At 42.6% G+C, this 25,409-nt stretch overlaps 2 protein-coding genes and 1 non-coding gene across 8 annotated transcripts in view; all 3 read left to right on the forward strand.

Moving 5' to 3' along the window:
• Positions 1 to 946: 946 nt before the first annotated feature.
• The window catches only part of IARS1 (isoleucyl-tRNA synthetase 1), a 72,333-nt gene continuing 47,870 nt past the window's right edge, over positions 947 to 25,409 (forward strand). Inside the window, exons 1-8 of one of the 6 annotated variants that reach the window (XM_047701191.1) lie at positions 984 to 1,047; positions 4,737 to 4,862; positions 8,958 to 9,083; positions 9,810 to 9,966; positions 10,250 to 10,369; positions 12,883 to 12,965; positions 20,393 to 20,510; positions 24,422 to 24,569. In XM_047701191.1, coding sequence (XP_047557147.1) covers positions 8,965 to 9,083; positions 9,810 to 9,966; positions 10,250 to 10,369; positions 12,883 to 12,965; positions 20,393 to 20,510; positions 24,422 to 24,569 — 745 coding nt within the window. In that variant the 5' untranslated portion in view covers positions 984 to 1,047; positions 4,737 to 4,862; positions 8,958 to 8,964. Of the gene's footprint in view, positions 1,086 to 4,736; positions 4,863 to 6,473; positions 6,497 to 8,957; positions 9,084 to 9,809; positions 9,967 to 10,249; positions 10,370 to 12,882; positions 12,966 to 20,392; positions 20,511 to 24,421; positions 24,570 to 25,409 lie in introns of those variants that run through there. The other 5 variants (XM_047701193.1, XM_047701192.1, XM_047701197.1 and 2 more) reach the window with 5 other exon arrangements.
• Positions 4,444 to 4,574, forward strand: LOC125084196 (small nucleolar RNA SNORA84). Its single transcript, XR_007122544.1, has one exon. It is a non-coding gene; the product is annotated as a small nucleolar RNA SNORA84 (small nucleolar RNA).
• Positions 16,988 to 18,220, forward strand: LOC125084075 (delta(3,5)-Delta(2,4)-dienoyl-CoA isomerase, mitochondrial-like). Its single transcript, XM_047701204.1, has one exon. It carries the CDS (start codon positions 17,021 to 17,023, stop codon positions 18,002 to 18,004), a length of 984 nt encoding a protein of 327 aa, XP_047557160.1. The 5' UTR covers positions 16,988 to 17,020; the 3' UTR covers positions 18,005 to 18,220.

Genomic DNA, 25,409 nt, shown 5'->3' on the forward strand with positions numbered 1-25,409 from the left:
CCCATTTCAGCAATGCCGTGAGACCCGGACTCCACCTGGAATGTGACTGTTGAATGAATGCTTGCACAAAAATTTTCAAAGTGTTCTTATACGTGCTGTGCTTTCTACATAGTCTCAGGTGATTGTTTTCTGTCCCTCTAATGGATGCAGTAAGCTGCTACAGAATTAACTCTGCACCTTGAAGGCCTAAATTTCCCTTCAGTCTCTGGGGCCAAAGCCTGAGGTCCGCTGCCCTTTGCGTGGCAAAGGGTTTTTAACTAGCGGATCCAGAAGGTGCTGGGCAGACCCACAGCAGTGATAATAAACTGTAAGCGAGCAGATCGATAAAAAAGCAAATACACTTTGTTTTCATCACAAGAAATGTTAAAACAGTAATAACTAAATCTGGTCAGCAGGCATTTCCTTCCCTTCGTTCTGTTACCGTGTGTGCATGTGGCCCTTTTACCATAGCTTGTGCGGGAGGATGCAGGGGACTCCGGAGGGGCTGCGGGGCCCACCGATTGCCAGCGCCGCCGCCCCTCCCTGAGGACAAGCCCCCCGGGCGGCTCGGGGCTCCTGGCGCGTACCTCCCGGCCAGTGCGCACAACTGTCTCAGCCCCAGGGCCTTGCGCCTTCTCCGACCCCGTGGTGACGATGTCCCGCCGCAGGTCTCCGCGACCCTAAACCTTGCAATGGTCACTCAGGTCGGGGCCGCACCACCCGCGTAAAACGCGCAGTTAGCGGGCACAACAGCAGCTACCCCCCGCGCCCCACAGTCCGCAGCCGTAGTAAACTTCGCGCCCGCCAGCGTCCGCAGGAAGCCGTTCAGCTGCGGAGCGCAGTCGCCTTCCCAGCGCGCACCGCTTTGCACGTCAGGTGGGCGGCTGGAGCCCTTGAGACCAATCGGGGTCCGGGTTGTTGATGGGTGCCGGATAGCGCACGCTGATTGGCCGGAGTGGACCGGCCTTTTCCTCTCTGCCCCGCGCTGTCAGAGCTTGCATCACCTCTGGACGCCTGGCGGCGGCGTGGACACAACTCTCCTGGTGCGCCTGCACCGGGGCCTTTCAGGTACCCCCCCCCCCGACCTGCTCGCAAGGTCGCCCCAGGTAGTCCTCGCCCTGCCTGCGGGCCTCTGTTGTACCCTCGCCTTACCTATGAGGCTCTCCAGTACCCCCAGATTACCCCGCCCCGTCCGCAGGGTCGTCCCTGGTCACCCCGCCTTGCCCGCGGGGTCTCCTCTGGTAAACCTCCTCTCCCCCGCGCCCTGCCCTCAGGGTCTCCCTACATGGCCCCCCTCCCTCCCGGCAGTGGCGCCCCAGGTCACCCCGCCCCGCCGTCCTGCCCACGGGGTCGCCCCAGGTACCCACGCTCTGCCTGCTGGCTTGATTGGGTGATGGCGAGAATTTGTTGTGGCATTTCAGAATGTGGGGAAATGATTTGACGATCGGGGCATTCCTTTGAAAAAATCTAGTCTTAGCCCGCGGGAAGGAGGGTTTATTGCCAAGGACCTGGGGTTGGTGGTGAGTAAGCACAGCATCCCGGCCGAATATGCCGTGTGCCTGGTGCGTGCGCCCGCAGCCCGGAGCAGGAGGACAGTTTTCCTATGGGGTTTGTAGCGGGGAGAAAGAAGGCTTCTCAGGAGCTGCCCTGGGCTTGGGGCCTGGAAGCTGAGTAGAACTTGGAGGAGAGGTTGAGTCTGAAGGACCCTACCTAGTAAGTACGGCAGGATTTGGAAGTGTGTGTGTTGCTTCAGAAGAGGGGGCCTTGTGGCAGTCACTGCAACTTTAGGGTGTGTAGGGAGCAAGTGGGAGATGGCAGCCTCCAGCCTTATGAGGTTTTGGTGTTGAATGAAATGGTGTTGGGAATGAGTCCAGAAGAGAAGAAGGGTTTTTAATACAAAGGTGAGGCTTAGTTTTAGCATTCAGGTTTTGCATAAAGATCAGGAGGGATGAAACTAGAGATAAAGTAATTGATTTAGGGGATTCCTAGTAGTATCATGAACTTTTTTCCTTTAAAGATTTTATTTATTTATTTGACCGAGAGAGAGAGATCACAAGTAGGCAGAGAGGCAGGCACAGAGGGAGGGGGAAGCAGGCTCCCTGCTGAGCAGAGAGATGGGATGTGGATGCCATGCCGAGCTCAGGGCTCAGGATGCGAATGCAGGGCGGATCCCAGGACCCTAGGGTCATGACCTAAGCTGAAGGCAGAGAGGCTTTAACCCACTGAGCCACCCAGGCACCCCTTATTATGAACTTTTAAAACAAAGTAAATATCAGTAGGGACGCCTGGGTGGCTCAGTTGATTGAACGTCAGGCTCTTGATTTCAGTCCAGGTCATGATCTCAGAGTTGTGAGACTGTGCTGCAGGTCAGGCTCTGGGCTTAAGTGGAGTCTACTTGAGACTCTCTCCATCTCTCTCTCTCCTTCTGACCTTCACCCCACTCATTGTCTGTTTCTCTCAAAAAATAAATTAATTAAAAAAAAAAAAAAGGTGGGGGAGGAATTCCAAAGCCAATCCTCTTAATCATTGTCTTGTGCCAGGAGGAACCATGGAGTGGGATAGGTTGAAAAGGCAGGTGGGAGGAGTATTGCTGATGGAAACTAAGGATTCGGGCCAAGAGATTCCTTCAGACCATTGGTGTCAGCACATGCTGGAGGATAGACAGTAAGAATGCTTCTGCAGGCAGTGGATTTACAGTTGAACTGGAGAGTGTGTGAAGTAAAAACCACAAGGTTTAGGAGAGGAACAGACTCGGGAGGGGAATATTAGTTCGGAAAAAAGGGATTGATAAAAGCCTTAGGGAGGACAGTGCATTATTTAAGCTGGGTAGTGCTGGAGTATGTGGGGAGAGTTCCAGAAGCATGAAAGTAATAGGTCAGGAAAGTGGTTTTGTTTCTCAGTGTGATGTTCCTGGTGCTTGAGTTTTGTAAGAGTAAAGGTCAGGAGGAAAAGTAGTAATTTGGGGTAAGACCATGGTCGCCTTGAGTACCCTATTGAAAAGTCTGTACAGAATATTGTTGGGAGAGAGGAGTTACTGAATTTTTTTTTTAATACAAAAATGGGGGGCGCCTGGGTGGCTCAGTGGGTTAAAGCCGCTGCCTTCAGCTCAGGTCATGATCCCAGGGTCCTGGGATCGAGCCCCGCATCGGGCTCTCTGCTCAGCAGGGAGCCTGCTTCCCTTCCTCTCTCTCTCTGCCTGCCTCTCTGCCTACTTGTGATCTCTGTCAAATAAATAAATAAAATCTTTAAAAAAAAAAAATGGTACTTTCAGAGCTGCTTCTTAGGAAGTGGTATGTTGGATATACGGTATTTATTTTTCTCTTTATTTTAAAATTTTTTTGATAAAGTTAAAACATACAGAAAAAAGTGGTATGAAGTAACAAAGATTTGTTCCTTCATGCTCCCCAGCCCCCACCACGGTAGGCATAGTGAAGTTTGATGCGTAGCCTTCTAAATTCAAATACAGAATTACTTAAACATAGATTTTAATTACATATGTATGTTTTAAGCCTCTTAAAAATGATAATATGCATAGTATAAATAGTTAGAACTATGACCTTTTTTTTCTTTCTCAGTATATAGGCAGTATGTATATTTGATATATTGGGATTATTTTTAATGCCTACATGGTACTGATGTGCCATTATTTATTTTAGCCACTTATTCATGGATGTTTAAGTTGTTTTCAGATATTTCTCTATATGCTTCAATTAATATCTTTGTCCATATTTTATACATTTGTGTAAGTATATCTGTGAGGTATATGTTAATAGGATATGACTCAATTGAGAAAGAGCTGGAGATAGACCCACCTCTGGGGTGAGATGTGACTTACTGTCACATATTATGAAAACCTGGGGAGGCAGAAGAGGGAACAGAAATAGACTTAGAGGTCAGATGCACATGACTTTGGTGATCAGTTAGATGTGGAGATTATCTGGTACTATTAAGGGGACTCAGATTTCAGATAATGGGAAGGAATAGTGAAACTTCTAGTACAGTGGAATTAAAGACAAGCAGATGTTGCAAGGAAGTGCATGGATTTTTTATTTTTATTTTTAGAAGAGGAGAGGGAGAGTGGGGGAGGAGCCAAGGGAGAGGGAGAGAGAGAATCTTAAGTAGGCTCCACACCCAGCACAGAGTTCGCTGGGGGGCTCAGTCTCACAACCCTGAGATCATGACCCAAGCCAAAATCAAGAGTCAGATGCTTAACTGACTGTGCCATCCAGTGCCCCATGGGTCTTTATTTGTAAAATATTTTTGTATGCATTTCTAAGATCTATTGAAGTAAACACAAGTAAAAGTCAAGGAGATTATCTAGAAATTTCTGAACAGGTCTGGGAGAGTCTGGAATACGGAGAGTTGGAGGGAGAGGATTATGGTAAGAAGGAAGAAGAAGAGATTTTTTCCCTTAGCATGACCTGGTGATTAATCTTTCTCCTCTTTCTGCTCCCTACACTCCACGCCCTGTGGTTACTGGATGCTGTTTGCAAGTACAGCTCTCCAGTGGATGTGAAGGGCCAGAGCAACCCTGTGATTTATGCGTGGGGGCTGTTTCTCTCAGCAGCCGCCACAGCCCGGTCACTGATACATAGCTCCTCCCTGTGCTGTTATGTTGAGTCTTTGTGTTTGGCATAATCACTGATTCTTAATTTGGGGGGGAATAAAAGCTCCCTAGAAAGTTTTATAAAACTTATGACCCTTTTACACCAAAAGCATAAATCTCACTTTCTTAAAAAAAAAAATTTTTTTTTCAGATAGATATTCCTGAATAATGATTAGAACAGTTCAAGAGTAGTGACTTAAAAACTTTACTGTGCGTGCTGATCCCCTGGGATATTGTTAAAACGCAGGTTCTGAATCCTCAGTCCAAGGTGGGCCTGGTAAGTCTACTATAGTCAGCTCCCATAGGTGCTGGCAATTCTAGAACTGGCCTTGAGGAGGATTAGAAGTGACAGAAAGAAATGTATTGATATCCAAAGATCTGTTAATCTTCAGATGTAGCCTTTTCAGTTTCAATAGGCCTCTAATATGGTGGTCACCGAACCAGCAGAACCCCTAATAAATCATTTAGGGCACAGACACACCCTCACCATCTGTGAAAGGCCAGGCATTGTAACACGATCCAAAGATCCAAAATGCCATTCAACTTCTGTTTAACACCATTTAATGACACCTAGACAGAAATGCATGCTTCGATGTTCTTGTCTTATTTTTTTCCATATATAAAACCCAAAGACAGCCTCACATCTCAAAAATAAATGAAAGAAAAGGAGAGACACTGATGGTGAAAAAACAACAACAAAAAACCAAAACTTTAAAAAAAAATTTTTTTTTTAGCCAAAATAATTTTTGAAATTTATCCAATTCACACCATCTTCATTATTATTATCCAGTCCGACCACTTCCAATTCTCACAAAAAAAAATTTTTTAATGTGTATAAATTTTTTAAAATTTTGGTTTTTTGGATGGCATGGGTCAATTACTGTGCTTAGGTTTTGGTACTTTCAGAATTGACTGAGGTATTTAGGTCTCTTTGCTCTCCCTTAGCCTGCCTCTCCCTCTGCCTGCCAGTCGCCCTGCTGTGCTCTCTGTGTCAAATAAATAAAATCTTTTTTTTTTAAAGAAAATCTTTTTTTAAAAAAAGATTTTATTTATTTATTTGAAAGAGACACCAAAAGAACGAAAACACAAGCAGGGGGAGCAGAAGAGGGAGAAGCAGGCTTCACGCTAAGCAGGGAGCCCTATGTGGGGCTGGATCGCAGAACCCTGGGATCACGACCTGAGCTGAAGGCAGACGCTTAACAACTGAGCCACCCAGGTGTCTCAATAAAATCTTTTTTTAAAAAGTTAAAAAAAAATAAAAGATTTTATTTATTTATTTGAGAGAGAGAGAGCGTGTGCACAAACAGGGGATCTGCAGAGGGAGAAGGAGAAGCAGACTCCCTGCTGAGCAACGAGCTGGACATGGGGCTCAATCCCAGGACTCTGGGATCATGGCCCGAGCTAAAGGCAGACGCTTTAACTAACTGAGCCACCCAGGTGCCCCAAGTTCTTGAGTTCTTAAGATTCTCTATCTTCTCTGTTGTTTTCTCATTATTAGCAGTCTTGTCCCCTTCTAATCTGATGTTGGTTTGGAAACCTGGTCACCAACCTTATTGAAATTATTTAATAAGAATATATAGGCTTTGAGGAGGAATGGGTTGGAGGATGCTCCCTAGGTAGTTAAGCCCCAGACTGATCAGGTGTTTCTGCAGGGATTTTTAGCAGAACTCTTAAAAACGCCACTTTAAGACTTCTCTTACTAGGGACTAAATCCAGGATGTATACAGTTTGTCCAACACAAAAATCACGAATAAGCAATAAAAGGAATAAAATAGAAAATTGGAATGAGCTAGAAATTATTTGAATGTCAGAGTCATATCTTTTTAGCTTTTTTTTTTTTAAGGTTTTACCTGTTTTCCTCAAAGAAATGAGGTTATCTCAATAAAAGTGCTATCTGTCCTGTGAGTGTAGGTAAAAACTCTTACCTACTTTGAGATTTACTTTTTTCAGGTTAATGCATTTTTAGTATCTTTACATAAATTTCCAAGATTTTCTTGTTTCTTCTTAGAAATATGTTGTCTACAATTACTAAATGTTATATTAGAGTTAAGAAATAAGTGAAGAATGTTATTTAGAAACAAGTTTTACGATAATCAAAAAGTATTGGGGTACTTGGGTGGCAGTTAAGCATCTGCCTTTGGCTCAGGTTGTGATCTGGGGGTCCTGGGATCAAGTCCTGCATCCGACTCCTCGATCAGCAGGGTGTCTGCTTCTCTCTCTCTCTTGCTCTCTATCGCTCTTGCTCTCTCTCAAATAAAATCTTTTTTTTTTTTTTTTAAAGATTTTATTTATGTATTTGACAGACAAAGATAACAAGTAGGCAGAGAGGCAGGCAGAGAGAGAGGAGGAAGTAGGCTCCCTGCCGAGCGAAGACCCCCGATGCGGGGCTGGATCCCAGGACCCTCGGATTGTGACCTGAGCCGAAGGCAGAGGCTTTAACCACTGAGCCACCCAGACGCCCCTCAAATAAGATCTTTTTTAAAAAGTACTGTGTACTCCTGTGTCACACAATATACAAAAATAATTTAAAATAGATCAACAACCTAAATATAAGAGCTAAACCTTCACAATTTTGTTTTAGGTAGTGGTTTCTTAAATATGACACCAAAAGCTCAAGAACAAAACAAAAAGTAGATAAACTGACTTCACTAAAATTGAAAGTGGTGCTTGAGCAATAATGTGAAAAAGATAAAGACAACTCATGGAGGGGCACTTAGGTGGCTCAGTTAGTGAAGAGCCTGCCTTTAGCTTGGGTCATGATCTCAGGGTTTGGGGATAAGCCCTTTGTCGGGCTCCTCGCTCAGCAGGGAGTCTGCTTCTCCCTCTGCCCCTCTCCCTGTTTGCACTCTTTCTCTCTGTCTCTCTCTCAAATAAATAAAATCTTTAAAAAAAAACCAAAAAAACACAACCCACAGAATGGGAGAAAATTTTTGCAAATTCTGTAGTCCCAATAAGGGACTTCTATCTGGAATATATGAAGAACTCTTATAACTCAACAGTTAAAAGACAACCCAGTTTAAACATTGTACAAAAGATGAATGGTAATTTCTCCAAATAAGATATAAATATTGCCAATAAGCACATGAATATGTGATCAACATCACTAATCACTAGAAAATGCAAATTAAAATCATGATAAGATACCACTTCATACCCACAGGATTTCCTATAATTCAGAAATGGACAATCAGGAGTGAGGATATAGAAAAACTGAAATACTCACTGCTGGGAAAATATAAAATGAGGCGGCAGCTTTAGAAAACATTTTTGAGTAGTTTCTCAAAAGTTAAACACAGTTTCCATGTGATCCAGCAATTCTACTCCTGGATGTAGACCCAAAGAACTGAAAACATATGTCCACGCAAAATCTTATACATGGGGGTACCTGGGTGGCTCAGTGGGTTAAGCCTCTGCCTTCAGCTCAGGTCATGATCCCAGGATCCTGGGATCGAGCCCCACATCGGGCTCTTTGCTCGGCAGGGAGCCTGCTCCCCACCCCTACCGCTGCCTGCCTCTCTGCCTACTTGTGATCTCTCTCCCTGCGTCAAATAAAATTAAAAAAAAAAAAAAGTTATACATGAATATTCATAGGAGGACTGTTCCTAATAGCCAAAAAGTGGAAACATTCCTAATGTCCATGAACTAATGAATGGATAAACTATGGCATAGCTATACAACGAAATATTCAGCCATAAAAAATAATGAAGTATAAAGACATGTTATAACATAGAAGAACTTTGAAAACATAATTCTAACAAGACAGACACATGATTCCATCTGTATGAAATGTCCTGAATAAGAAAACTCAGTATTGCAGAAAGCAGATTAATTGTTGCCCGGGGGTTGGGGAAGAAGGCAGTGGAGAATGACTGCTACTGTAGACAGGTTTTTGGAGCGGGCAGGGCAGAGTGGTAATGAAGATGTTGTGGAATTAGAGCATGCTCCTGGTTGCACAACCTCGTGAATATACTAAAAACCACTGAATCGTACAAAATGTGGACTTCATGATATGTGAACTATAATTCAAAAAAGCTGTGATGTTTTTTAAAGTATAGTGTAGTGTCATGGATAGTAATACAGACACTCATTTTAAAGTATGCCACTCTGTTATTCCTAGACTTCGCTGTTAAGAATAATAAATTTGCGGGGCGCCTGGGTGGCTCAGTGGGTTAAGCCACTGCCTTCGGCTCAGGTCATGATCCCAGGTCCTGGGTTCGAGCCCCACATCGGGCTTTCTGCTCAGCAGGGAGCCTGCTTCCTCCTCTCTCTCTCTGCCTGCCTCTCTGCCTACTTGTGATTTCTCTCTGTCAAATAAATAAATAAAATCTTTAAAAAAAATAATAATAATAATAAATTTGCTTTTCTCTTGCAGCAACAAAATGGTTCAGCAAGTTCCAGAAAACATCAATTTTCCTGCTGAAGAAGAGAAAATCTTACAGTTCTGGTCTGAATTTAACTGTTTTCAGGAATGCTTAAAGCAATCAAAACATAAGCCAAAGTATGTGAATTTCTTTGGTAATGGTAGAGTCTTTGAGAATAGTCATTTCTAAAAAAAAAAAAAGAATAGTCATTTCTTAGACCGAGTTCCATGAAGGCAGAAGCTTCATTGATTTCTGTGCTTCCAGCGTCTCCTAGCTCTCTACATAGTGGGTGCTTTGTGCAGTGGGTACATATTGAATGGATGAGTTTTTAAATATTGAGGTAGATTCTGTTTCTTTAAGAAGTCTGAATAGAGTTTATGTATCACCTTCTTCCATTCTTCTTTTCTCATACTTACCACCCTCATTTAAACACTAGACTAGTCCTAGCTTCCTGTTGGAGTACTTCCTGCTTCTAGTCTCCATTCACTTAAAGACCAGTCCTTTCTTTACTGTTTTTATCATGTGTCTCCTGTGTTCAAAAACATCGTGAGATGTTTGTTCCTGTGTTACTGATGAGGTAACTCAGGATTGGTATAAATAACTTGCCTTATGTCATGGAACTAATAAACCAAGTGTTGATAGTCTGATGAAGGTCATTCCAGCTCCGCCGTAACAAGGTTTTTTGAAGACAGGACCTCCAGTAAATATTTAACCATTTATGTCTGTGAATTTTCTGGTTTGCTGCTTTTCTACATTCTGTCTGCTTCTTATCACTCTACTATGATAGGAGCTATCTGTAGAAAAATGTTATCCTAAATTTTTGCTATTTTAAAGTCCCTTAACCTTTTTATCGCCTCTGTTAGATTTACGTTCTATGATGGACCTCCTTTTGCAACTGGACTACCTCACTATGGACATATACTTGCAGGGACAATTAAAGATATAGTTACCAGATATGCTCACCAGAATGGGTTTCATGTTGAGAGAAGATTTGGATGGGATTGTCATGGCTTACCTGTGGTATGTTTGAGTCACCAGTCTTAAAAAGTTCTGATTCTTTTAATGAGCGTTGGATTTTATCATGAATTTTTTCTATAATGTACTTTGTTAATATGAATTTTTCCTATAATGTTAATATGAATTTTTCCTATAATGTACTTTGTTTCTACAATATTATTTATAGTTCATTTTCTCTCTAGATTTTTGAGATCAGTTTTTTAAAATCTGTGTTATTTGCTAGAGTTGCTGAATTGCATTTATTTCAGAGGGCAAGGATATTAACAATCTTACTGCAAATTTTCAGGAATATGAAATTGATAAGACACTGGGAATCAGAGGACCAGAGGATGTAGCCAAAATGGGGATTGTAGAGTATAACAATCAGTGTCGAGCAATTGTGATGAGATATTCTACTGAGTGGAAGGTATGTTGGGTTATTTTCAGTGGAATGAATGAAAACTTTAATTTTTAAATGGAGTTGAAAAGGTTTATATCCCTTTTGTGCTTTTTATGAGAAACATCCAAAAGTATGGCTATCTGTGTGAGGTTTTGACATAGGAGGGTTGACCGCCCTCTTTAAAGAAGTATTTAGTTTCTACGTACAACTCTATTAAGCTGTGAGCTTAAACTGCGCCCTCTCTTATCTATGTACTTGACTGTCTTCAGTACTTAATCTCCTACCTACTCACTGTATATGACCGGAATCAGGCTGTTCTAGCAAAAAGATTAACTTGAATGTTGCTGTTAAAAACAATTCAGATTTGGCCTCAGTGTTCTATTAACTCAACTCCCATCCTACCGTTGCTTCTGTTCCTAAGGCCTGTGAAAGGCCGGCAGAGCTCCTTCTCTCTTGTTCTGATGGGTGGAGGAGCAGAGGTCCCCCCATCTTCTCTGGTTCTCCAGCTAGTGTGTCTGTGTACCTTAAAAACATGTCTGACTTCTGTTTTTCCGTCTCTCTCACCACTTTGACGTCTCAAACCTACTGTTGGAAAATTCAGTTTCCTGTTCTGCGGATAGTGGATAGTGTCCGTCTTCCAGGCCTCACACACCATCCTCACGATCAAATCAAATGCCAAATCCTATCAAGTCTTTTTCTTCAGTGTCTCTTGTCAAGTCATTGCATTCCTGCAATCTCCCGGCCCCCAGCCCCCCTCCCTGAGTCTCTGTAACCATCTCTCGATTGGGCTTGTGCTCCCATTCTTTGCACTCACCCTGCCAGCTTCTCTCTCCCACAAGACTGCTCGTCGTGGGGCGCCTGGGTGGCTCAGTGGGTTAAGCCGCTGCCTTTGGCTCAGGTCATGATCTCGGAGTCCTGGGATCGAGCCCTGCATCGGGCTCTCTGCTCTCTCGGGGAGCCTGCTTCCTCCTCTCTCTCTGCCTGCTTGTGATCTCTCTGTCAAATTAAAAAAAAAAAAAAAAAAAGACTGCTCGTCGTCGTCTTCCCTGCTCAGAATTCTGAGTGGCTTCTCTTTGCTGGTAAATAAAATCTGATTTCATCAACCTGAAAATCAAGCTCCTCAATTCTCTCCTAACTTTTTATTTTTTTATTTAATGTTTTATTAAAAATCATTTTTTTTCCTAACTTGATGCAGTCAGACTTTCTTGCCTGGCGCCAGAAGGAAAAAAATCTAATGACCGTAATATGCACGTGGCTTTTTTTTTCCTTAAAATTTTTTTAATTTTTTAACTTTTCATTTTGAAATAATTCAGACTTAGCAAAAAATTTCATAAAAATAGTTACAAAAAATTCCCCTATACTCTCCTTTCCCAAATTCTGACACCTTTAATAATCATAACATAATTATCAAAAGCAAGAAATTAACAGATATAATAGACCTTCAAATTATACCAGTTGTTCCACTAATTTCTTTTTTTTTTTTTTTTTAAGATTTTATTTATTTATTTGACAGACAGAGATCACAAGTAGGCAGAGAGGCAGACAGAGAGAGAGGAGGAAGCAGGCTCCCTGCTGAGCAGAGAGCCGATGCGGGGCTCGATCCCAGGACCCTGGGATCATGACCTGAGCTGAAGGCAGAGGCTTAACCCACTAGCCACCCAGGCGCCCCATCCACTAATTATTTTTGATCCAGGATCCAGTCTAGGGACACACATTGCATATAGTTGTCATACTTCCTTATTCTACTTCAACCTGGAGGATTCCCTCAACCTTTCTTTGTCTTCTATGACCTTATCACTTTTTCTTTTTAAGTTTATTTACTTATTTAATTTTTACACCCAACATGGGGCTCAAGCTTACAACCCCAAAATCAAGAGTCAGATGCTCTTCCAACTGAGCCAGCCAGGCACCTGACCTTGTCACTTTTAAAGAGTACAGACTGGTTATTTTGTAGAAAGTGCCCCAAAGTCTGGCGTTTTCTCATGATTAAGTTTAGGTTATGTACGCATTTTTTACAAGAATACTCAGAAGTTACATCATGCCCTTCTCATTCTGTCATTATCAGGAGGCCTGTGATGCCAATATATCTCATTCTTGACATTAATTTTGTTCACTAAGGTAATATATGTCAGGTTTTCCCATTGTTAATTTGCAGTTTTTCCTTTGTAATTAAGTATGCTGTGGGGGAGTCTTTGGAAATACTCTATTTCTTATACTTTTGTTTATGAATTTTAGCATCCATTGATGATTCTTGCCAGCAAACAGTTACACCTGTGGTGGATGCCAAATGCTAGTTTGGGTAAACTTTTATAAAGGAATCCTAATATTTTTAACTGACATCATCTGCATATAGGATGAATGCCAAGAAAATTGGTTCTTAACCTTACGTAGTGTGTTGTTTACTGCATAGGTTTACCTGAAACATTAGTTGTTTTGTTTTCCCAAAATCATTGTATATGTGATGACGATAGAAATGAGACACATCGATGTGCAATAACAAATATCATTGTTTAATAACTCTAACATTCATATTTTTAAAGTCCACTGTTACCAGACTTGGCCGATGGATTGACTTTGACAATGACTACAAAACTCTGTATCCACAATTCATGGAATCTGTCTGGTAGGTTTACTTGAAATTTAAATATAATGAATATTCTGTTTATTGCTTAGTGGAGAGATCTTCTAGTGTGAATCGGTTTTTCAGATTCACAGTTATTTATCAAAAGTCTTTGGGATGGATTTGTTTTTTGTTTTTAAAGCTTTATTTATTTTGATCACTCTTCAGTTCATAGCAAAATTGAGAGGAAGGTACAGAGATTTCCCCTGTTCCCTGCCCCCACACATGCATGGCCTCCTCCACTACCAACAGCTCCCCTCTGAGTGACACATTTGTTACCATTGATGACATACACTGACACATCATAATCACCCGAAGTCTATAGTTTACATTAAGGGTCACTCTTGGTGTTGTATGTTCTGTAGGTTTGGACAAATAACATGTAGCCATCATGCTAGCATCATAAAAGTATTTTTACTGTCCTGAAAATCTTCTGTGTACTAGCTGTTTATCTCTGTCAATACCTAGATTTGTTTTTTAATTCAATAAATTTTGGCTTCTGCCAAGGTAATAGGATATGCATGTACTCTGTAGTATATAATGGCTCCAACAGGTTTAGCAGCAACCTGTAATCAAATACATCAGTATTTTTGCATCAGAACACACAATTGTTCATGCTAAGTAGACAAAACAAAGAATATAAATGGCCTGATGTCAGTTAAAGGGTATTGAGGGGGGTTTTTTGGTGGGTTTTTGTTGTTTGTTTGTTTGTTTGTTTGTTTGTTTGTTTTTTGGCCAAATTGGTACCAAATTTAGGGAAATGAAGTTTCAGAAGTATTTTTGTTTTATTAAGCCTAAGAGATTGTGTACTTGTATTTTATACTGAGACAAGTTGTATAGTATGGTCGTTTGCATAGCAAGTTACTTCTTTTTACTAGCATTGCTTCTTTTTACTATTACAAAACAAGTGTTACAATGCCAAAGTCTTAATAGGTGAACCTCTTATAATTATATGAGAATCATTACATCTCCTTACTGGGCAAACAGATACCGTTATTATGACTGCCAAGTGCCCTAAGCACAGACCTCGGGCCTGGAGGAAGGCCTTTTATTAAATTACGCATAGTGACAGGTGAGTTGCAAAGCTCTTTGGTACGATGCACTTCCTTTGTGCACTTTGTAGGCACTTGTGGCTCCTACTGCCTTCCTGTCCACCTGCTTGCATTGGTGTTAGTCGAGATCTGTGGTACATGCTTGGCACAAGTCCTTGGCCTCTGAGGAGCTAGATGCCTTGGGAGGCAGTTCTCAGACCCTCTGACTTGACAGGCCCCTGTGATCACATCTCCAGACCCATCTCCAGACTGCAAGGTTGGAAGCTGATAAGAGTCTCAAGAGGGGGCTTTCCATTCACTGAACAGCAGGACTTCTTAAGATCGGAGAAGCGCTAAAAACCACAATTTGGGTTACACACCTCCCGAGCACTTAAATGTGGCTAGGCCAAGAAAATGAATTTCTCATTTTAATTTAAGTTTAAATTAGCACATGTCGGGGTGCCTGACTGGCTCAGTTAGTAGAGCATGTGACTCTTGATCTCAGGGTTAGAAGTTCATCCCCCATGTTGGGTACAGAGATTACTTAAAAATAAATTTTTTTTTTTTTTTTTAAAGAGCACATGTGGCTAGTGCCTACCATGTTGGACAATATAGCTCTACACAGTACTTCTTACTTTATGTAAAACCATACTTGAATCAGAGAAAACAGTTTTTAAAGCTTCTCAGCATTAGGGCTCCTGGGTGGCTTGGTCGGTTAAGCATCTGCCTTAGGCCCAGGTCAGGGGGATCTAGTCCCTGCTCAGCGGAGAGCCTGCTTCTCCCTCCTCTCCCTGCCTGTGCTCTGTCTTGCTGTCTCTGTCTCTCTCTTTCAAATAAATAAAATAAATAAATAACTCATTTTTTAGAAAGCTTCTAAGTATTAGAATATTACTGGGGAACATGTTGGCAGGTATATAAGGCATGTAGGTTTAGAGGGAATATAAAAAGATAGTAGGAGAGACCTTTAATAATGATGACATTAATAATGGCAGATAATTTAGATGGGGTTGGTGCTTCTTTTTTTCTTTTTTTTCTTTAATATATTTTTTTTTAAGATTTTATTTATTCATTTGACAGAGATCACAAGTAGGCAGAGAGACAGGCACAGAGAGGGGCTGGCTCTGCAGACTCCCCGCCGAGCAGAGAGTCCGATGTGGGGCTCGATCCCAGGACCCCGGGATCATGACCTGAGCCGAAGGCAGAGGCTTAACTCACTGAGCCACCCAAGCGCCCCGGGGCTGGTGCTTTTGACTACATAAAGTACTTCCCTATCAGTTTTCCCACATGATTCATAGAGTCCTGGGTATTGGGTTTGGACCCTGTTCAAGTGAAGACAGGTGACCGACTTGCGTGAGATCACAGTTTATTTTATTATTCCTAGGTTTCAAACTGGGTCTTAGGATAATAATCCTTCTCTAGTTTTCTGTGAATATCCTTGAATCAAAGTATGTAATTTAAGACTGAGTTTAAACTTGGGCAATTTGAGGGGTACCTGGGTGGCTCAGTTGGTTACGATCTGACTTCAGCTTAGGTCATGATCTCAGGGTCCTGGGACTGAGCCCCACATCAGGCTCTGTGCTCAGCGGGGAGTCTGCTTCTCCCTCAGCCTCTCCCACTTGTTTTCTCCCCCTCCCCCAAGTAGATAAATAAAACCTTTAAAAAAAAAAAAAAAAAAACCTTGAGAAATTTGTGCTAAGGTTGGCGGCATAGGAAGATCCTAAAGTCACCTACTCACAGATCTACAATTCCCTAGGAAAAAGACCTGGAAACTAGCTGAACAACAACTCCACCACAAAAGGCCCACATCAACATGGGCACTGGGAGGCAGAGATTGATTGATTGATTGATTGATTGATTTACTTGTCATAGAACTTCAGCCTGAGGGGCTGCCTTTAGGTTTACTACTATATTTATAGGCTACAAAGGTGTCCTTGGGAATGTGCCCCAGGGGACACCATATTTGTGCTGTCTCTCAGCCTCACTGCTGCTCACTGATACCTCCCAGAAAGAAGTTTATATATATACCCAGTTTTTGCAGCTATTAGCCTGGGGACCAAATTGCCTGATCTGGAAGTCCACAAGCTTTATAGTGCGGTCCCACAGGGCTGTACACATTTGTGTACTTTATTATTATTTTTTTTTTTTAGGATTTTATTTTTTTATTTGAGAGAACACCAGGGGGAGAGTGAGAGGGAGAAGCAGACTCTCCACTGAGCAGGGAGCCTTACACAGGGCTTGATCCCAGGATCCTGGGATCATGACCTGAGCCGAAGGCAGACCTTTCACCGACTGAGCCACCCAGGCGCCCCCTCTATTTTGTGTACTTTGTAAAAGCTGCTGCTTGAGTGTCTGGGTTCACATTCAGCCTGAAACTAGGTTCTGACAGAGAGACCTCACCCTGGTACACTCACAGGTCTTGGAACACTCTCACCAACAGTGAACTATTGAGAATAAGTCAGGTCTACGGCCATACCACCCTGAATGCGCCCGATCTCATCTGATCTCGGAAGCTAAGCAGGGTCGGGCCTGGTTAGTACTTGGATGGGAGAATAAGTTAGGCTGCTTAGGCAATCACAAAATTTGAGAGATAACCAAGAGCTCTAGGGCAAGGTTGAACAATAAAGTTCATCTCCCACATGAGACTGCTCCTTCAAGACTGGGAGAGGTAGCGGTTTTACGTGGTACAAAGAAACCAACCCGGAGCATCAAGCAAAATGAGGAGACAGAGGAGTAAGTTCTAAACAAAACAACAGGAAAAAACCTGAATGAAATGGAGGCAAGTGGGACTCCACAGTAAAGAGGACCTCGAAATACTAAAAATAGAAATACCATATGATGCAGTAATTCTGCTTCTGGGTATTTATCCAAAAAACCCCCAGAACACTACTTCAAAAAAGATGTATGTACCTTATGTTCATCACAATATTATTTACAGTAGCCAAGGTATGATACCAACCTGAGAGTGCACTGACTGACTAACAGATTAAAAAAAAAAGAAAGCAGAGTCCCCTTAGCTACTAGTTTGCGATGGCGGCAGCCGTGGCAGTGTCTCATAGTCTGCGGAGCCTGCTGATACGACGAGTGATGGCTCCCACCCACCCAGGTCTCAGCCTTAGCCTTCGCCCCATGAACTCCATTGCTCAAGATGCGACCTCCACAGCAGCCCCCAGAGATGCGCCAGACCACAACTATGAGTCCCTTCGGGTGACAGAGGCTCAGAAACACGTCCTGCATGTGCAGCTAAACCGGCCTGAGAAGAGGAATGCCATGAACAAAGCCTTCTGGAGAGAGATGATGGAGTGCTTCAACAAGATAGCACAAGACCCCGACTGTCGGGCTGTGGTGATCTCTGGTGCAGGAAAATTGTTCACTGCAGGTATCGACCTTATGGACATGGCTTCGGAAATCCTACGGCCCCAAGGAGATGACGTAGCCCGCACCAGCTGGTACCTCCGTAGCCTCATCAGCAAATACCAAGAGACCTTCAGTGTCATCAAGAAGTGTCCAAAGCCCGTGATCGCCGCCATCCATGGGGCCTGCATTGGTGCAGGCGTGGACCTCATCACTGCTTGTGACATCCGGTACTGTGCCCAGAATGCTTTCTTCCAGGTGAAGGAGGTGGACATAGGTTTGGCGGCTGACTTAGGAACGCTGCAGAGACTGCCCAAAGTCATCGGAAACCAGAGCCTGGTCAACGAGCTGGCCTTCACTTGCCGCAAGATGACTGATGAGGCCCTGGGCAGTGGGCTGGTTAGCCGGGTGTTCCCAGACGAGGTGCAGATGCTTGATGCGGCCTTCACCTTGGCGGCCGAAATTTCCACCAAGAGCCCCGTGGCGGTACAGAGCACCAAGATCAACCTGGTCTACTCCCGCAACCATTCGGTGGCCGAGGGCCTCAATTACGCGGCCACCTGGAATATGAGCATGCTGCAAACCCAGGACATCGTTAAGTCTGTCCAGGCTGCAGTGGAGAAGCAGGAACTGAAGAACGTCACCTTCTCCAAGCTCTGAGAGCCACCGAGGCCCAGGGTCTGGCTGCCTCCCACCTCACGCCCATTTCCTCATCCCTAGAGAAGGAGAGTTAGTAAAGATGGTCGCCTGGTGCCTTCTCCCTTGATCTCCCAGTTTCTAACCTAACTCTGATTTCCTCATGCCCAGGGCCTTATCTTCACCCGAACAATAAAGCAACTTAATGAAAAAAAAAAAAAAAGAAAGAAAGAAAGAAAGCAGGGGTGCGTGTCTGGGTGACTCAGTCAGTTGAGCGTCAGACTATTTGATTTTGACTCCGGTCACAATGTCAGGGTCAGTGGGATGGAGCCCCACATCAGGCTCCATGCTCAGGGTGGAGTCTGCTTGAGAGTCTCTCTCCTCCTACCTCCTCCACTCTCCTGCTTACTCGCTCCCCTCTCTTTCTTCAAAATAAAATCTTAAAAAAAAAAGATGTGGGGTGGGGGCCCTGGTGGCTCAGTCAGTTAAGCATCCAACTTCTGATTTCGGCTCAGTTCACAATCTCAGGGTTGTGAGATTGAGCCCCACATCAAGCTCCATATTGGGTGTGTAGCCTGTTGAAGATTCTCCCCCTCCCTCCAACCCCCCCCACTTCCTCCCTCTCCTCCTCTTAAGAGAAAAAGGATGCAGGGGGAGGGAGGGAGTGTAAAATAGAGTATCACTCGGTCATAAGAAAGAGTAATTCTTGCCATTTGACAACATGGTGGACCTTGAGGTATTACGCTAAGTGACCTAAGTCAGAAAGAAATACCTTTTGATTTCACTTAGATGTGGAATCTAAAATAACAAAACTTGGGGCACCTGGGTGGCTCAGTCAGTTGAGTGTCTGTCTTCTGCTCAGGTCATGATCCCAGGGTCCTAGAATCAAGCCCTGCGTTGGGCTCCCTGCTCACTGGGAAGCCTGCTTCTCCCTCTCCCTCTGCCTGCTGTTCCCCTCCTCTCTCTCTCTCTCTCTCTCTCTAGTAAATAAATAAAATCTTTAAAAAGATAAAATAACAAAAACTTACAGACACAGAGAACAGAATGGTATTTGCCAGGGGAAAGAAGAATTTGGAGGTGGGCAGTGGATAAAGGGAGGTCAAGAGGTACAAACTTGCAGTTATAAGTAAATCACGGAGACGTAGCACACAGCATGGTGACTATGGTCAATAGCATTGTGCATATTTTAAGTTGCCCAGATGATAAATCTTAAAAAGTTCTCATAAGAAAAAAATTGTTGTAACCTTTGTGATGAAGGGTGAGTAGAGTTACTATGATGATGATTGTGCAGTGTGTACAAATACCAAATCCTCGTGTTGCGCATCTGAATCTAATACAGTGCTACATGTCAGTTACACCTCAGTAAAAATATAATAAACTTGGGCAATTTTACATAGAACTTCACTTTTTAATCTTTGTTTAAAGCCAAGCAATACTATGAAAAAATGTGCACAGTTTTCCATAAAAATGTATTTTAACAAGTGGGAAAGAGTTTATTTATTGTACCAAGCATATAGGAATTAGACTATAAAAGTTATACATAAAGACAGAATTAAGGGTTCCCACCAATGCATCCTGACATCCAGCCAGGACAGGTCTCCATAGGAGACCCCAGGATGTCTGTTACCATTGACATGTCAGCGTCTTGGTACATTTAGTTTAAAGCAACATGGTTAAATGTTTAATAAAAGTTTTTGACTAACTGTAGGAGAGATATCCTAATCCCAACTATTTATTCTTTTTAAATTACCTTTGTAGGGCGCCTGGGTGGCTCAGTGGGTTAAAGCCTCTGCCTTGGGCTCAGGTCGTGATCCTAGGGTCCTGGGATCGAGCCCCGCATCGGGCTCTCTGCTCAGCGGAGAGTCTGCTTCCTCCTATCTCTCTCTGCCTGCTTCTCTGCCTACTTGTGATCTCTGTCTGTCAAATAAACAAATAAAATCTTTAAAAAAAAAATTGCCTTTGTAGAACTGCCCATAATATAGTAAAATTTAAGCAATATTCCAGAAAACTGTTAAGAAAAGCAAAAACTGAAACCCCAACAATATTGTTAACATATTGGTTAACATATTGGTAAAAATTTGCTTTTTTGGCATCTCTAAAAAATGTAAGTATATGGATATGTACAGTTTTTCCAGTTAGTACGTCAGTGGACAGTATGGTCTGGATTGCTTTTCTCACACAACATCAAGTCACGAACATCTTTCCATGGACAGATACTACCACTTTTAATGTCTATACAATGTCCCCACGAATCTGTTTTAATTTGCCAGTCAGTCCACAGTTGAGAGACATGATTTTTCCATTTGATTGGCTGATAGAAACTCTACTGTAGACAAACACATAAATATCTGAGTCTGGGGAGACAGAATTTTGGTTGTGTCATTGTTGTAAAACTGTGTCTTTACTTGCCAGGTGGGTCTTCAAGCAGCTCTATGATAAAGGCCTTGTATATAGAGGAGTGAAAGTCATGCCTTTCTCCACCGCATGCAACACTCCACTGTCCAACTTCGAATCTCACCAGAACTACAAGGTGCGTGTGATGTCATCGGGCATTAACCTGTACCATGGAAGTTAAAGGATTGTGATCACAGTAGCCAGTCCCAGTGTGGAATGTTAGCCTGGGGAGCCCGTCAGATTGACCGTTTCTTACGGAGTGCTGGTAATGTTGCCAGTCACTGAACTGAGGCTCTATAAAGGGTAAAAGAGGGATTTTTTTATCCCCTCGAGATTCGTGAACGGCGTATCTTTACCTGACAGCGTCTGCTTGTTTTGACCGTATCTTTGTGCCTCTCTCGGGCTAATTAGTCCAGCTCTGCCCTGTTTGCCTCCAGTCACTGCTTTTGGAAGAGGTCTTGGTTTGAATGAGGATGCCTCATCTGGGACCTTGTCATGTTAGTCATTTGTTACAAGTAGTTGGAAGCAAATCTGCTTTGTCCTTGGTCGGCAATATTATGATCTTTTTGTCTGATGGATGGAGTACTGCTGTCGCTGCTGTGAAAGGAGAGTTGAGACGGGTCTCATGTTCACCGAAGTACACTCACTGCTTTACCTTATCTAGAAGGCGGTAAAGGCGGTGAGTTTGAAACGTGGAACTTCTCTTCTTGTGTGTGTACTCAGGAGGTGTTTTCATTTCTGAAACCTCATCTAGCCCTCTGTTTTTAAAGGACCTAGTTTGTTTGAGAATTGTATTAATACATTAAATATCTTTAAAACACAAGAAATCTTTATTTTTTTCACATTACCATAGTACAGTTATTACACCTAAGACAGTCCTCAGTCATCAGTAATATGAATTATCTATTATAATGGTCTAATGCCTAGATATTATCAGTGTTCACATTTTCTTTTTTAAGATTTTATTTATTTTTTGACAGAGAAAGACACAGCAAGAGAGGGAACACAAGCAGGGGAGTGGGAGGGAGAGAAGCAGGCTTTCTGCTGAGCAGGAAGTCTGGTTCGGGGCTGAATGCCAGGACCCTGGGATCATGACCTGAGCTGAATGCCAGGACCCTGGGATCATGACCTGAGCCGAAGGCAGACGCTTAACAACTGAGCCACCCAGGCGCCCCATTGTTCACATTTCTGTATGTCTCTCAAATACCAGGCCTTTTTCCCTCTGTTGTTTGTTGTTTTTTTTTAATCAGGATCTAAGAAAGGCTCATGTGTGGCTGCAGTTGTCTTTCAGGTCTGTTTTCATCTGTGGTCTCCATTTTGCTGTCTTCCCCTTTTTTTCCCTTGAAAATCATTGTTTAGGAAACAGGTTTTATCTTAGAGTTTCCTGTAATGAATTTTGCTGGTTATGTCTCCACGGTCCTCTAAATTGGAATGTCTCATGTTTGTCGATGTCCTTCCTTCGGCATGTGTGTCATGAACAGAGGTCACTGTTTAAAATGGCTTTCATTTGTAAATGGCTTTTCTCAGCATGATGTTTGTGACAGTCATCTGTGTACTGTGGCGTTAGGGATCTTTTGTTCTAGCTCCTGTGCAAGTGAATAGTCCATAATTTATATATTTACAGCACATTTCTCTCCACTTCCTTACACCTTAAAGGTGACAGCTGTGTCAAATCCAGTGTTTCTTTCCATGCGCGATTTTATACTTTTACTATCTGCCTAAGCATTCACAAACAGTATGTCGCACTCTTAGGCTTGTCTTTAACCCCATACAGTGCACTTACTCCGTACCTTGCCGTTCATAGGAAGCATTACGTTTTAAAGATTCTTCACCTTGACACATGTAGTTTTGAGTTAATTTTTATCTGCTGTACAGTGTTTGATATGACAGATTGCAGCGTATTCATTCTTTTGATAGACATTTTCAGGTGTTTTGAATGGTAGCAAACAGTGTTGCTGAGAACATTTTTGAACGTAAATCCTGTGTACTTATGCTGCAGTTTTCTTTGGCTTCTAGATTTCTACATGTTAGATCCCCAGACTAGCTGTGAGCTCCTAGAGCTTTTAGAGGGTATCCTCTTCTGTAAGTACACAAGTGCATTATCTTGGGATGAGCAGGCTGTGCAGAAGTAAACTGAGTTTCTGTTCTAAAAGGTAAACCAATTGTGGTATATAAAAGTATTTATCTTTTTTACGTCATCTGAATTTTCAGACATTGTATTATACATACATGAATTGTGCCCTACATTCTTTATTGTGCTGGCCTCTCTTGCTCAAGGTTATGTTTGTGAAAAGTCATCCATGTTGTGTGTAGTTATAGATCATCGTTCTAATTACTGTCTGGCACTTACTTTATCCACTGTACCATTGATGAGTATCTAGGTGATTCCCAGTTTGCGGCTCTGATCAGTAGTGCTACTATGAACTTTGTAGAAGTGGGGAGCATGCATACACACGTCTTCTATGGGTTACATACCCAGAAGTGGAATTACCGAGTCATAGGGTGTACTTAACACTTAGCTCTAGTACCAGGGTCGGCAAACTGTGAAGTGCCAGATAGTATTTTAGGCCTTGTGGGCTGGATGTTCTCTGTTGCAAGTACTCAACTCTGTCAAAACCATTCTTTGTTCTTGTGGTATAAGAACACGGGTGAGGCCAGAGTTGGCCCGTGCATCATGGTTTGCTGCCTCCTACTCTGGATGTCCTAATCTGTACTCCCTCCAGCCAGTGAGTACTCTGCTTTCTTGCCAGCGCTTAGCATTTTCTGTCTTTTCTCTAGCCAATCTACAGTTATGTTGGTTGCAACTAAGGTTTGTTTTTATTTCTAACTTTTGACATAATTTTAGACTTACTAAAAAGTTCATAATTGATGGCCACCCTCTTTGACCACATCCGCATTGTCCGCTCTCCCTCTAGGAAATGGCCCTTTGAGAGTAGGTTGTAGACATGATGTCCCTTTTCCTCTAAAGGTTTAAGTACATATTTCTTAAAATCCATACTCTTAAGTAATTGAAGTTAGGGAATCAACATTGTGAAGTGGTACCATCTAATCTGTAGGTTGATTCTGTTAGTGGTCCCACTGATGTCATTTTCAGCAGAAGAGAATCGTAGGGTATGTCTTTTGTTCGGGTGCTCCATGCCCAGCCTTCTTGGAGCAGTGCCTCAGTGTCTGGGATTCCTGATGCTGGCATTCCAGGCGCACAGGCCAGCACTCCTTCAGGTGTGCCTGACGTTTCCTGTGTGGATGAGGTGAAGTTTCCAGAGCTCCTCCTTCTCAGGGCACTTTATTCAGAACTCAGTGAGTTGGCCTGGGTCAGGGGATGAGTTTTTCTACTTTGGAGCTATTTATTAAATATTTTTAAATCCTTGATATTTTCATGTTGCTATAGAGTTGGAACCAACTTTTTATTTAATGAACTGAATTAATATTGGCATATTGCAGTTTTAAGTACATGGTGTTTAAAAATGATTCATTCTTTTATTTTGGAATAAAGAATCATTCTACCTTTCGGAAGCATTATTTTGTTGAGTTGACTTTTTATGGATTTATTATAAAAGTAGGTCATTATAATAGTGAAACCTCTAATGCATATTTGTCTTGATACATTTAAAATGTTTTACTTATGACTACCACATTGTTAAAACATTTTTCAAGAATATAGAGAAATTATGGGACGCCTGGGTGGCTCAGTTGGTTGGGCAGCTGCCTTCTGCTCGGGTCGTGATCCCAGCGTCCTGGGATCGAGTCCCACATCGGGCTCCTTGCTTGGCAGCGAGCCTGCTTCTCCCTCTGCCTCTGCCTGCCACTCTCTCTGCCTGTGCTCACTCTCGCTTCTCTCTCTATGACAAATAAATAAATAAAATCTTTAAAAAAAAAAAAAAAGAATATAGAGAAATTAAATTGGAATTTCTTGCTTTGTATTTTCTTTTCATAAATATGGCAGCTGGTTTTTATTCTGGAAATCTGTTTTTTAGGATCAGTTCCCTTTTCTTCTGTACCTATTATTATGGATTTTATAAAAAGGTGTTTTATTTCATTTTATCTCAGGATGTTCAAGACCCTTCAGTGTTTGTAACTTTCCCTTTGGAGGAAGATGAAAATGTGTCTTTGGTGGCTTGGACAACCACTCCCTGGACTCTACCTAGTAACCTTGCCTTGTGTGTTAATCCAGACATGCAGTACGTGAAGATTAAAGGTAAGTATGGGCCTGGTTATTTACGACTGATACAGAGACGATCACTTTACCTTATTTTGGGATAGAATGAAAGCTTACATTTCTTTTGGTGTAAAACTAAAAGTTTGTTGTCATTTTTTTGTTTTCTTAAGATTTTCTTTATTTGAGAGAGAGAGAGAAAGAGAGAGAACATGAGCAGTGGGGAGGGGCAGAGTGAGAGGGAGAAGCAAGCTCCACGCTAAGTAGGGAGCCTGACTCGGGGCTTGATCCCAGGACCCTGGGACCGTGACCCAACCCAAAAGCAGATGCTTACCTGACTGAGCCACCCAAGCACCCCTAAAAATAGAAGTTTTTGAAAAAATGTTAGGCTTAAATAGAAAATAATCTCTACAAGAGGTGGGTTTTTTTTCATTTTTGATTGAAAAGTAATACACATAAAAATTTTAGAAGTAGAGAGATATAAAGAAAGGATACCTTAAAATTTTCAGATTGTAATACACTTTTACACGTGATGCCCCTGTTACAGATAAGGAGCTGGAGATTCAGAGAGGTGGCCTCTCATCGTTGCCAGGAACCCACCAACCAGTGAACTCATTCAGACACTAGCATCAGATTGCACAGGTTAAGGGCCCAGTCCTGCAAGCGGTCCCCCCCACCCCCCTACAGCCTCACTGCAGATGGCAATTGCAAATCCTGTGCTTCTGACAGACCTGTGACCTCCTCAAGTTGAATTCATTTGCTAGAGCAGCTCATAGCTCAGAGACACTGTACCAGTTTATTGTGAAAGGATGTAAAGGGTACACGTGAATGGTGGAATGTAGTACATGGGGTGAGGCCGGGGTGGCCCTGAGCACAGGACTT

This window comes from Lutra lutra, chromosome 13 (assembly GCF_902655055.1).
Source record: "Lutra lutra chromosome 13, mLutLut1.2, whole genome shotgun sequence".
In the NCBI taxonomy this organism is placed as follows: Eukaryota; Metazoa; Chordata; class Mammalia; order Carnivora; family Mustelidae; genus Lutra; species Lutra lutra.

Bases quoted from the DNA above. Each gene is read 5' to 3' on its own strand.
- LOC125084075 (XM_047701204.1), top strand. From the start codon at position 17,021: ATGGCGGCAGCCGTGGCAGTGTCTCATAGTCTGCGGAGCCTGCTGATA.